Genomic DNA, 13,877 nt, shown 5'->3' with positions numbered 1-13,877 from the left:
TACATAGTCCTCTGAAAAGGGATGAGAACGCATGGGTGGGCAAGAGTCAGAACATTATGGTTGATTGAGGTTATTGAGCCAAGTCAGAATAATGAGGTACTACGGATCTAAAGCTTAGCGCCTAAAACCCAGGAAATGCCTATGACCACTGAGGCTGGGAAGGAAAGTCATGTATTTTAGTATTATCAGGAATGCATGAAGGAAACCTGAGATTTTGGTTCACCTTCCCTTCCCTTCCCAATCTCAGGGCAGGCTACTTTAACAAGTCAGTCCAGTTTCACAAGCAAACAAACTTTTCTCAAGTGGATGTCTTAGAATCTTGATCTTTACTTTCATCTCCTTAGCTTCCAATCTTTAGGTTTTAAACACTTTGGGCTCCCTTAGGGAAGACTGCTCTTCCACCCTTACCTAATTAATTTATCTATTTTCTTAGAAAGCCAGAGGCAAAGTCCATATGTGCCTCTCATTTCAGCCTGAGGCACCTACAGACCATGATTCAAGGTGCCATCTTTCTTCATAGGAACTCACAGCCCTGGTTGTCTGGAACCATTCAGATGATAGTTTTGCACTGTTCATTGGCCACAATATAGCAAACACCTAAAATTAACTGACATTATTTTTATACTTCTTATGTGGCTGGCACTTTATAGCTATTCTCCAAAGGGGCCCTCACAAGATCCCTCTGTATTGGTATCATTAATACTTATTCTTATCCTCATCATTTAGGTGAGGTAACTGAGGCATAATTCCACTTGTTTTAAATTTTCATCAAACATTTCATAAAAGTAGAATCACATATTGGAGTGAGCAGAGGGACTTTGTAAAATCCTGTGTCCTAAGTTTTGATTCAGAAAATAGTCACTATATCTATTATCATTTTTTTAAATTATAAAAGCAGAGCAGTTCAGCCTTCAGGGAACACGTTCCTCTAAAAGGCATATATATTCTATGTTTCTGAAATTGCAACCCATATGACAGATTTTTGAGGGGGATATAAAGAATTGGAAAACATGCTTCCATTTTTGGAATATCTAACCTGAAGTAAAATTTACAGATTTCAAAACATGAATAACAATGGAGACAGGCCTCTTATACTTAAAAATTTTTTTATTGAAATATAGTTGTTTACAATATTATGTCAGTTTCATGTGGACAGCATAGTGATTCTTTTGGGGGGCGTCTATATTTGCTGAATGAACATTGACTCTTTCCCTTAGCTTCTATAAATGAAATAAATATTTTCTGGTACTGGATCGCTTCTCAAAGCAGAATAATACTCAATTTCTGAACTAAAGATTACAACAATTTCTCTCAATGATGATGAAGATACTGTGTTTATTACAAGACCTTGGGTTCCAAACAATGAAACCTAAAGCTTACTTTAAGTGAAAGGCATCTCATTGGTTTAAAAAAGGGATTTAAGAAAGAATTTTTAAGGAACTATCAGAGTATTTTCAATGAAATATAGATATATAAATGCATTTACTACATCACTTCAGTGATGGGCTTATGTTTATAATTTCTGAAGCTTTCAGTAAGTTATTAAATTATTCCCTAAGGAAAAAAAGCAAAAACAATTCCTATTAGTTCAAATTTCACTAAAAGAATAGATATCAATTCATCTTATTTTATTTGTTTCAGGGAGCCTACAAGAGTAACCAGCCCATCAAAACCCATGGACCTCAGAATAACAGACATCTATTATATGAGCGCTGGGCACGCTGGGGAATGTGGTACAAACATCAGCCCCTGGATTTAATCAGGTACTGGATTGATAACGGAAGACATATTATGCTATTTTGTTATCCTCTTCTTATTATTTTATTTACCCACCAACTCATCTGTATTAGTTAGGGTGTGATTAAGGAAAAAGAAGCCACTATACGTCTTTTCAATGAAAGGAACTTAATTTAGGGAATCAGTAGCACAGGGGATGGGAAAGCTGAGAAATCAAACAGAAATGTGAGGCAACCAGCGATTAACAACAGCAGAAAATTGCTAACAACCCTTAAAGCTGGAGGGAAAATGAGATGAAGTATATTTCAGAGCTTACTACCTGAGCCGTTGGGCAAGAGCTATGCCATCCATGAGTAGGACTACCTGCAGAAAAGTGAAGTGTTGAGAGTCAAGCCACAGAGAATTATGGAGCCATAACAAATTATGGCTGCTCTGGAGACAGCCCTGAGGACAGCCAAGAGAGGAGGAAAGATATGGGCTCTTCTTCCCTTCCTTCCACCTTTTGAGACTTCCAGTACCTCCTAGTGTAACTTACCAGCAGCAATTTACAAGTGAATCTATATAATCTACTTCCCCGTGAAAACAAATCCAAAGAGGAAAAGGCAGAAAATGGATCTAAGAGCAAAGAGAAAAATGGCCAACATAGCATCTATGCATGTATTTATCCTTCAACAAATACTTAGTGAGTGTCTATTCTATTCCAGGAGGTATATCCTAGTAAATAACTGCTCTCAACTTGAATTAGTGTTATATTCATGGTTTATTTTATTTTGATGGAAAATAATTTGTTCTTATTTTTAAAAATCAGGAAATATATATTAAAAAAGACAAGTCCCCAGATAACTAGAAATATTTATAAAGTAAAATAAAAAAAGAGCATTCATATTATAAGGTTATATATGTTGACATTTTGAGCTGTTTATGAAATATAAATATCAAGAATAACTCATAACTGTATCAGTCATTTTCCCAACAGGAAACTGATAGAACTGATAGAATAGAAGGGGTATTTGAAGAGAATTTAATAATAGAATTTAATATGCAGAAGTATAAATAGGATCAAGGGAGCCAACAGATGATAATGAAGCTTCCAGGGACTGGCAAAAGCTGGAAGCTGTTATCAGACCTAGACTTGAAGGGACAAGGGGAGACAGCAGTTGGCAGAACTTGTTAAAAGCTATAATCATTGAAGAAGAAAGTCAGGGTAATTAAAAATACCCCACATCTCTTATCCCTCCTTGTGAAATAAAAAATACCCCACATCAGGGCTTCCCTGGTGGCACAGTGGTTGAGAGTCTGCCTGCCAATGCAGGGGACACGGGTTCGAGCCCTGGTCTGGGAAGATCCCACATGCCACGGAGCGGCTGGCCCCGTGAGCCACAAATACTGAGCCTGCGTGTCTGGAGCCTGTGCTCCGCAACGAGAGGCCGCGATAGTGAGAGGCCCGCGCACCGCGATGAGGAGTGGCCCCCGCTCGCCGCAACTAGAGAAAGCCCTCACACAGAAACGAAGAGCCAACACAGCCATAAATAAATGAATAAATAAATAAATAAAAATTTAAAAAAAAATACCCCACATCTCTTATCCCTCCTTGTGATCTCCTGCTGGTACCTTCAGTTGGCCAATGAGCCTATCAGGAAACAGAAGAAGGAAGGAGCGTAGGTGATACTATGCATACAGGTGAGCCTCCTGGGTACATAGCAGGAAGGAAAAGGGTAGAATGTGGAGTGGATGTACAGAGCATACTATCCAACACCAAACCATTTTTTTTTTTTTTTTTTTTGCGGTACGCGGGCCTCTCACTGTTGTGGCCTCCCCCGTTGTGGAGCACAGGCTCCGGACGCGCAGGCTCCGGACGCACAGGCTCAGCGGCCATGGCCCACAGGCCCAGCCGCTCCGCGGCATATGGGATCCTCCCAGACCGGGGCACGAACCCGTATCCCCTGCATCGGCAGGCGGACTCTCAACCACTTGCGCCACCAGGGAGGCCCCTAACACCAAACCATTTTTATCTCAAACATTAAGTACTTGGGTATATCCAAAATCAAGATGCTTTGAATCTAATTCAGTCACGACAAATTATCAGTCTTATTTATGCAAGTTAAAGAATAATTGTTTTAGAGATACATGAATGCAGTGAGATGTGCTAATTCACAAAACCATATTTAATAGGAATTAAAGTGAAGTTGGGATTTTTAAGCAAGCATTTCAGTGTCAACAGTTCTCCTATCTATAGGAGACATGGCTATTGCTGCCTCAGGTAATTTCAGCAAGCAACCTTTATTTTCAATAAATAGGGTGATTCAGCTGCTATTACCAATTCTCTGGGTGTTGACTCAGAAGGGAAATTTTGCTTATGAAAATCATGTATTTTGTGTTCAAGTGGCTAAGGGGAGAGATGTGATGAGGGACCCACCCAAGATGAAGGCCGTAAACGAGTATAGATGGCATTTCAACAGGTGCCTGCTCTCTAGGAACTTTCTTGTTAACAAAATTGAGATGGCGATGAGGCATTCAGATCAAACTATACAATCTTGTACATAGCATTTTGTATAAGACCCAGTTTTCTACAATGAGTAGGAAGATTGCCTTAAAATCTGTGACTTTTTAATTATTTGGAGTTACATTGTTCTTAAGACTATACAATTTTGAGGACATGAGCCTCTTATTGTGTGGCTTCCTGTCCATAGTGAGAGAAAGAGGGTGTCCTGGAATCAGAGTTTTTTTTAATATACTTGTGTCACAGATGATGGACACCCACAGGCCAGGCCTGTATTCTCTCCTGCTGAAAAAGTTCAGTAATAGTGGATGAAAAGTGAGGGACTATCAATTCATTTTATTTTTTATAAACAACCATTCCTGAACATGTGTTTGTGTTTTGTTCTCATTTTAAGAATAGACTCAAACATTTAGTAGACAATGCCTATCTTCGTTTCAATCGATTTTTCCATGGAAAATACTGGAATCTGGAAAGAATACGTTTAAAAAATGGTCAACTACAAAACCTGCTTAACAAAATAGCTGTGTGTTTTTTTTCCAATGTTTTTCAATAGGCGCCGGAAGGATTTAAATTTAAAAACTAAATGAAATGATTCTCTCTAAAAGAGGTCAACTTAACATTTGTTTTTATAATAGAAGTTTTTTATGGTAGAAGTTATTTCAGCAGCAGAATCCTATCATCAAATGAAATGTCACTTAGGATACCAGTATATAAAACATGAAAAGAAAGTGACTGTGGGTGAAGTGTGATGGGGTGACACCAATAGCAACCCCCCGTTCCTCCTTGCCCTGTCATGGTTTTAAAGAAATTTAAGGAACGCCTAGAGATCCTAAAAGATTGTGACCTCCCATGTTCTAGGTTAAGGACATTTTCATTAGCCTTGTTTGCCTGGAACTAGCTTCTTCTCATGAAACAGATCTGAAATCTGCTGTAACTTAGGTAATTATACTCCTGTCAAATAACATTATTGCTCCTCTTAACCTTCAACAAGGTATGATTTAAAATCTTGGTATAATGCTCTCCGTATAAGGGGGTCTGTCTGTGCAGTCCTTTATAGTCATCGTTATAAAAATATTAGTAATATGTGCCAAAACCCTACTGCACCCCACAGAAGAACACTTGTTTAAAGGAACAAGTGGCTATATTAGAATACCTGTTAATATTATAAGCTTCGTCTCAAAGTAGAACACTGCCAGTATATAAGAAATGAATAGACTACTGATCTGTCTCCTAGGAGAAATAAATGAAAAAACAAAAAAATTAGGTAAATGATGCTTAGTGGAGGACAGCTCCATGTCTACGCTTGGTAGAATATGCACAAATTTTAGTTGGCACAATACAGAGAATGGAGTAGAAAGAATGATTTTCAGAGAGAGAAGTCTTGTTAAGGTAAAACAAATAACAAGAGAATTTTCTTCCCAGCAAGAATTTTTGCCCAGAGAGGTATTCCCAAATGAACTGTAAAACACCACTCTCTAAAACTAGTGCTGGGACAAACACCAGTACAGAATTCAAGAAATTATTATTTCTTACCAGAGCTTTATAAACTGTGACAGTTACTATTGGCAGCAGATTCGGTGAAGAAAGAACTGAGTAGTCATCAGAACTGCCTCATTCATCTGCTACTTCCATATAAATTATTTTAATAAGCTGAAGGGAAATAAAATGCATTCATTCCCTTCACTTCTTTCAATAAAACACTTCCTGTGGTGGGTGCTAATGAAACAGGACACAGGTCCACTTTCAAGCAGCTTGCATTCTGATGAGGAGGGAGAGGAATAGGGGAGTGACAGGTAATTGTCATAAAGTTTTACAAGTTTAAGACACTGAAACATAGGTGAAGGGAATGTGATAGCAAGAGCAGGGACATCTAACCCAGGTTTGAAGTGAAATCAGGGCAGGCTTCCCAGGAGAAGTTATATAAAGTACAGGATAAGTACAAGCCAGACAGGAGAAGAGGGTGAAATGTAATATTCCAAAGTGAGGGAACAGCATTAACCAAGGAAAGAATCATGTGCTCCAGGAACAGCAGAGTTGAGCTTTGTTGAGGAAGATGTGTGACACAGTTGTGCAGATTGTGTCTGGCATAAGGGAGTCGGGCCAAGGGTGCAGATGGAGACAGAAATCAAGTCTGCTTTCAGCAGCTACCTAGAGGGAGATGTTTTTCTAATTTACGCCAAAGCAATATGGTTTAGCATAGCTTTGTGTAAGGAAAACAAAAAGGATTCTACTAGGAGGATGAAGAAAAGCAAGACCTGGCTTATAAAAAGAAAGAAAGAAACATACTCCTATAATAAATAAAATAAAATTACTTCTATAATGACAATGTTTAATGATAAACAATATCACCATTATTGTATTCATTAACAAGCAAGACTATTAAGATACCCCACCCAGATGGAGCACAGGAGGAACTGAGCCAGTATAGTCAGTTGTCCATCTGAAATTGACTAGATGCGACATCAATATTTGTAGTGTCACTTACGTTGCCTTAAGCTAAGGATTTGCTTTCTCATGCAGGCTATACTTTGGTGAGAAGATTGGGCTATACTTTGCTTGGCTGGGGTGGTATACTGGAATGCTGATTCCTGCAGCTATTGTTGGCTTGTGTGTTTTCTTCTATGGAATATTAACAATGAATGCAAGTCAAGTAAGGTAAGCTATTAACAGACTTATTTAAAAAAATTGGCCCTTCTTCTGATTGGATGAAAGCTTTATAGTAATGCTGACTATAAAAGCAAGTTATGGTACTAAATTTATTTGCTTGTTTTTGTTTTTGCAGGGGAGAAGCACTATAAAAAGGTCATTTCTATATTTTTATACGCAAAGTCTCTTGGATAAGTTCTAAGACTGTTTCTCTTTAGGCCAAATTTCTCTTTCTAGTATATCCCACATAATCAGTAATTCAGCAATGCAATAGACAGTTCTATATAATTTAAATTTGCATAGTATTTTGTAGTCTGGAATGCTCTCTCAATACATTAATTCAAATAATTATAATAGCTACAGTTCTTTAAACACTTAAGATATACAAAGACTGTCCAAATATATTGTTTCATTTTATGCAACTTTCATTACCACCTTTGGAGATGAGTATTCCTTTTAGCAGATGAGGGAACCTTACATAGTTAAAGATGTCTAAACAAAATATTCATACCACATAAATCCTACCCTAAGTAGTCTCCTCTCATGAGAACATAAAATCACTTTCTACTTTGTTACTCTCTATGAGAATAGATTTATGAAAGACTTGATATCAAAATGGTAGTAAAATAAGATTTGGGAAATAGCAAACACTTATCAGAATGGTGATTTTTCTGTTAAAGTTTAAATGACTCAAGATTTGGATATAAGAACAATACATTATTATTCAGCAGAGGTAAAAGTCACATTAAAGAATTAAATGAGTTAAGGAATTAATTAAAGAATCCTCTTAACAGCATGTTCTATTTACTATACCACAAGGATTTCATCAAGTTCAACCTTGTATGATGCAATTCAAAATACGAAAAAGTACTTTTCCCCTCCTTAAAAAAAAGCTCAGTACTTTTTTCCCTTCTGGTCCATCTTTTAACCATGGCCTTGCTACTGGGTAGTAATCATGACAGTTAATGGGACCATAAAATGCATTTCCTTGAATATTCTTTATCTATATATATGTGCACATGTATTTGTATAACAGTTTTGCCTAAAAGCAAAATATTTTCATTGTCCCAGGGTTGAATCCTATTCCATAACCAAATTCCTTGATTTGGTATCTCAGAATCCCCTTGTTCTTCCTGAAGGCCAAATGGTAATTAGCATGAAAACAAAGAAACACCTACTGCTCAAAAGCATTTCACCTAGTGACAAGTTTATTTCAGAGTTTTGCAAACTCACTACCACTCTGGAAGGCAGCATCTTCCTGGACAAACATGTGCCCACTGGAAATATTCATCCCCTTTTGGGCATTTCTTCATATGATGTTGAATCAGTAACCTCTGAAGCTGAGAAGTGAGATTGTAATTTGGAGTTATAGTGTCTTGAAAATAAAAGTACTATTTTTTTTTTTTTACTACTTCTCTATTCTCTATGAGTTTGGCTTTTTTATTTATTTCTTTCTTTCTTTGTTTTTTAAGAGTTCACATATAAAGTGATACCATACAGTATTTTTCTTTTCTATCTGGCTTATCTCACTTAGTGTAATACCCTCAAAGCCCATGTTGTCACAAGTTGCAAGATTTCCTTCTTTCTCATGGCTGGATACTCTTCTATTTTGTGTGTGCCTGTCTGTGTGTGTGTGTGTGTGTGTGTGTGTATCTCAAATCTTCTTTATCCATTCCTCTGCTGATGGACACAAGTTGTTTAATTATCTTGCCTATTGTGAGTAATGGTGCAAAAACATGGGAGTGCATATATCTCTTCAAGATCCTGTTTTCATTTCCTTTGGATATATACCCCGAAGTGGAATTGATGGATTATATGGTGGTTCTATTTTTAATTTTTTAAGGAACTTCCATATTGTTTTCCATAGTACCTGTACCAACTTACATTTCCATTAACTGTGCACAGGGTTTACTTTTCTCCACATCCTCACCAACACTTGGGGTTTTTTGTTTTTTGTTGTTGTTGTTTTTGGCAGTGGAAGCGTGGCATCCTAACCACTGAACTGCCAGGGAATTTACTATTTCTTGTCTTTTGGATAATAGCCACCCTAACAGGTATGAGGTAATATATCATTGTGGTTTTGATTTACATTTCCCTGGTGATTAGTGATGTTGATCACTTTTTTATGTACCTGTTGATTTTTGTATCTTCTTTGAAAGCATGTCTGTTCAGTTTCTTTGCCTATCTTTTAATCAGATTTTTTTTTTGCTATTGAGTTGTATCAGTTATTTATATATTTTAGATTTTAACCCTGTATCAGATATATGATTTGCAAATATTTTTTCCCATTTGGTAGATTCCCTTTTTAAAAATATTTATTTATTTATTATTTGGCTGTGTCGGGTCTTAGTTGCGGCACACGGGACCTTTTAGTTGTGGCATGTGAACTCTTAGTTGTGGCATGTGGAATCTAGTTCCCTGACCAGGGATTGAACCTGGGCCCCCTGCATTGGGAGCTCGGAGTCTTAGCCACTGGACCACCAGGGAAGTCCCCTGGTAGATTGCCTTTTAATTTTGTTGATAGCTTCCTTCGCTGTGCAGAAGCTTTGTAGTTTGATATAGTCATTCTTCATTATTTTTGCTTTTGTTGCCTTTACTTTTGGTGTCAAATCCTAAAAATCATCACCAAGATTGATTTCGTAGTTTTACAGTTTCATGTTTTAAATTTACATCTTTAATCTATTTGGGGTTAATTTTTGTGTATGGTGGAAGATACAGCTGTAGGTTCATTCTTTTACATATGGATATCCAGTTTTCCCACCACCATTTATTGAAGAGACTATCCTTTCCCCATTGAGTATACTTGGCTTTTTGTCAAAAATCGACCATATATACATGGGCTTATTTATGATTTCTCTATTCTGTTCCATTGATCTATGTATCTGTTTTTATGCCAATATGTACTCTTTTGATTACTATAGCTTTATAATATTGTTTGAAATCATGGGGTGTGATGCCTACAGCTTTGTTCTTTCTCAAGATTGCTTTGGCTCTTTGGGATTTTTGTGGTTTCATAAAAATGTTAAGATAGGTTTTTCTATTTCTGTGAAAATACCATCAAAATTCTGATAGAGATTGCATTTAATCTGTAGATCTTTTGGGGTAGTATGAACATTTCAAAGTGTGAAATTTTCTAATCCATGAGCACAGAATATCTTTCCATTTATTTGTGTCTTCTTCAATTTCTTTTGCAAACGTCTTAAAGTTTTCAATGTATAGACCTTTCACCTCCTTGGCTAAATTTAATCCTAAATATTTTATTCTTTTTGATGTAATTGTAATTGGTATTGTTTTCTTAATTTCTCTTTTTGATAGTTTTTTGTTAGTATATAGAAACACAACTGATATTTGTATACTGATTTTTGTATCCTGCAACTTTACTGAATTCATGTATTAGTTATAGAGTTTTTTGATAGAGTCTTTAGGGTTTTAGAAAAAAATGGTCTTTTAAAATGAATTGACAAAAGTGAAAATGATTTTTAGGCAGTTAGCTACTCTTCAAATTGGTTCCATGGAGAACATATTCACAAAGTTTTCCCATGTGGTGTAGACTTCCTCCTCCAGGTTTACAAAGCTGAAAATGAACAAAAGGCAATGAAAGGAATAGATTTTTTGTTCCTATTGATTTATGTGCCAATGAAGTAAATTAGGCTCCTTTTGTATAAGATAAGTATTCTTTAACCTTTAGCACAAGGAGTGTTTTAAAAGGCTCTAGCAAACTCTTTTCTTCTGTGCTTTGTGGTATTATATTACTGCTACTTCTGTCACACTGTAATTAAGATCCTGTCAGACTTTCTATTCTAAACTAAGATAAGCATCACTGAATATCTTGACTTTCAAAATTTCCTGGGGCTGAATTTTTCCATTCAAGGTGTCAGACATGGTTAAGTCTTAGGTGTTATCATGGCGAGTGAGTGGAGGACATAGGGCTTTTATTTTGAGTTGCTTTGTTTTAGTTTTGGTTTAAGCACTTTTTTTGTTTACTGCGAGGTAACAAAATGTTGAAAAGCTGAAGACTGGGTTGTATTATGTTTCTACCAGCTATGTTCACATGAATTAATGTCATATTTCTTACCTGCTCTGCAGTTAATTGTAGAATTACATGAAAATCATGTTATAGATTTCTTATTGTATGTATATGTGCATGTATATATTTACGTGCACGTTTGTCTTATACAATCAAAGGTGGTCAGATTTGTGCCAGGTGGAGCATATATCATAGGAATATAAAAATGAACAAGCAGGTAGATACGGTCCTTGCTTCTCAGGCTTTGGGTTTCAGGTCTGGGACAAAGAGCAGAAACAACTCTCCGGCCCATTCTTGCCTCTTTGACATGAGAACTCTGTATTTGGTCCTCAGTACTGACCAGCTTTTCAAAAGCTGTTACGTCCTAAAGGCCCTCTCAAATCCTCTCCTGACAGCATCCTTAGCAATAAGGGCTTCTTCCATTTATCAAATGCCTATGATGTGCCAGGCACATTATCAATATTCATTACATAATATCCCAGTTGCATATTATCTCCAACTGGAGATGAAGAAATTGATCCTCAGAGAGGTGGGTGACTTAGGGGGAAATATCTAGTAAGTTTAAACCTATATCTGATTTTTTTAAATTGTGATAAGAACACTTAACATGAGATCCACCCTCTTCACAAATTTTTAAGAGCACTACAGTATTGTTAACTACAGGCACGATGTTGTACAGAACGTCTCTAGAACTTACTCATCTTACATAACTGACACTTTATACCCATTGAACAGCAACTCTCCATTTCCCTCTCCCTTACCCCCTAGCAACCACCATTCTACTCTGTTTCTATGAGTGTTTTTTTAAGATACCTAATATAAGTGGAATTATGCAGTATTTGTTCTTCTGTGACTGGCTTATTTCACTTAACATAATGTCCTCCAGGTTCATCCATATTGTTGCATATGGCAGAATTTCCTTCTTTTCTTAAGGCTGCATAATATTCTATTGTATGTCAATTCCACAATTTTTTTATCCATCCATCTGTGGATGGACATTTGGGTTATTTCCATATTTTGGCTATTGTGAATAATGTTGCAGTGAACAAGGGAGTGTATATCTCTTGAGATTCTGATTTCTATTCCTTTAGATATATACCCAGAGGTGGGATTGCTGGATTAAATGGTAGTTATGTTTTTAAGTTTTTGAGGAACCTCTGTATTGTTTTTCATAGTGGTGGTACCAATTTATAGTCCCACCAACGATATTCAAGTGTTCTAAGTATTCCACATCCTTGCCAACACGTGCTACTTTTATTTTATTTTGTTTGGTTTGTTTGATAATAACAATCATAACAGGTATGAGGTAATACCTTGTGATTTGATTTGCTTTTCCTTGATGATTATATCTGATTCTAAAATGCATGCTTTACTCATGCTTCCATACTGCCTTCCTTTAAACCTACTTTCATATTACCACATTTCCCCAAAATGGACATCACCAAGCGTCTTATTCTGTGCTTTGTCAGGTTAACAGGATTACAGGAAGCATCAAGACCCTAGAGCAGGTCCAGGCATCCATCCGCAAATGGACAAGTTGCTCCCTCCTCCCATATCTTAAATGGGTTGTAATTATCATTCCTTCCAATCAGCCCTTGATGTGTATATCTAACAGCAGATATAAGACAAAAGAAAGCCACACTTCAAGCAGTGGTTTATATTATGAGTTTCTGCAAAAGAAATTAAGAAACACTCAAGTTGGGCACTCTCCCTCCATCTAGTGGTTAAGTAAAGTCAAAGAACTTTGTGATTTCATCTCAAATTCCATATTTTAGGCTAAAAAATGCATTGCCAAAATTGTTTAATATTTTTTATGTTACCTATCAAGTTGAACTTTGGACAACTTATAGAAAATGAGTTTGATGATTCCGGAAATAAAAATAAGGCTAGTCTAATGACTGGGATTCTAGACTGAGTGCTTTGAAACATCTGTTGCTTCTGTGTGATCACTTGGAAGGTGGGAAAGATAATATAGTATTAACCAAACTTAATACCATTTTAGTATGAGATTTCAATGCAGGGTACATTATGTCATTCTCAAAACAGTTAATTATGATAGCAAGCCTATTTTAATAAAAATTTTCTTCAGGAGGAACGTTAATTCTTATTTATACAAATTAGTAGTATTACTAAGAGGAGGTATAATTGTCTCTTTCTTTTGAGTTTTTAAAATGTACATTTTACCTGCTTCCTCCTACTTCACATAGACATTATGATTACTAGCAAAATGATGTGTGTGAAAGTGGGAGAATTATAGTATATATAAGACCTGTTACACCATCATCGTTATTAATAAATTAGTTTTTGATATGAAAGTTCCTCTTAATATGACATAAACTTATCTCTCCTTTAGACGGGTTATAGGTGATGGAGAACTGGACCTAGAATCAGGAAAACCTAAACTCAGTTCCCTAAATTACCTCTTAGCTGTATGACCTTGAGCAAATCACTTAAATTAAACATCAGTTTCCTTTCAGTTTGGAGATAGTTAACCATTGCAGGAGACTGCATTGAGGACTAAACGTAATGGACATGGACCCACCTTTGCTTTTTGTAAAGTATTGTATACTGTATAGCATTATTACTTGCTAGTCATTTCCAGTTTGGCTTGAGATTATACACATCAGGCATTTGAAATACACATGCATTATTTTTTACTTTGAGTGTATACATTTTGAAAACGGCAAATCTTGCTCTCAACACTGCCAATTAAACTTTTAATAACAGTTGCATTTCCAGGCATATTTTCAAAAGCCTTTATATTACTTTCAGTATTTCCAAATCATATTTACTTGGGCAATTTATTTATGGTATACCTAGTGGGAAAGGGTCAAGCATGACAGATAAAGGCACAAAACATCTTAAAAACAGGTTGCGGTGAACTCTCAGGCTGTGAGGCTTTTGAGAAATTGTTATCGATGCCCTATTCATGTCACAATGTCATCTATAATGTATGCTGAGATTTTT

At 36.3% G+C, this 13,877-nt stretch overlaps 2 protein-coding genes across 2 annotated transcripts in view; one reads left to right on the top strand and one right to left on the bottom strand.

The window, feature by feature from the left end:
* ANO3 (anoctamin 3) overlaps positions 1-13,877 on the top strand; it is a 393,002-nt gene that overhangs the window by 301,973 nt on the left and 77,152 nt on the right. The window contains 2 exon segments of the mRNA XM_060103704.1: positions 1,642-1,763; positions 6,758-6,892. Coding sequence (XP_059959687.1) covers positions 1,642-1,763; positions 6,758-6,892 — 257 coding nt within the window.
* MUC15 (mucin 15, cell surface associated) overlaps positions 1-13,877 on the bottom strand; it is a 96,851-nt gene that overhangs the window by 69,350 nt on the left and 13,624 nt on the right. The gene's annotated exons all lie outside the window — the stretch shown is intronic.

Source organism: Mesoplodon densirostris, chromosome 7 (genome assembly GCF_025265405.1).
Source record: "Mesoplodon densirostris isolate mMesDen1 chromosome 7, mMesDen1 primary haplotype, whole genome shotgun sequence".
NCBI lineage: Eukaryota > Metazoa > Chordata > Mammalia > Artiodactyla > Ziphiidae > Mesoplodon > Mesoplodon densirostris.
This window is presented reverse-complemented; position numbering and strand designations above follow the sequence as displayed.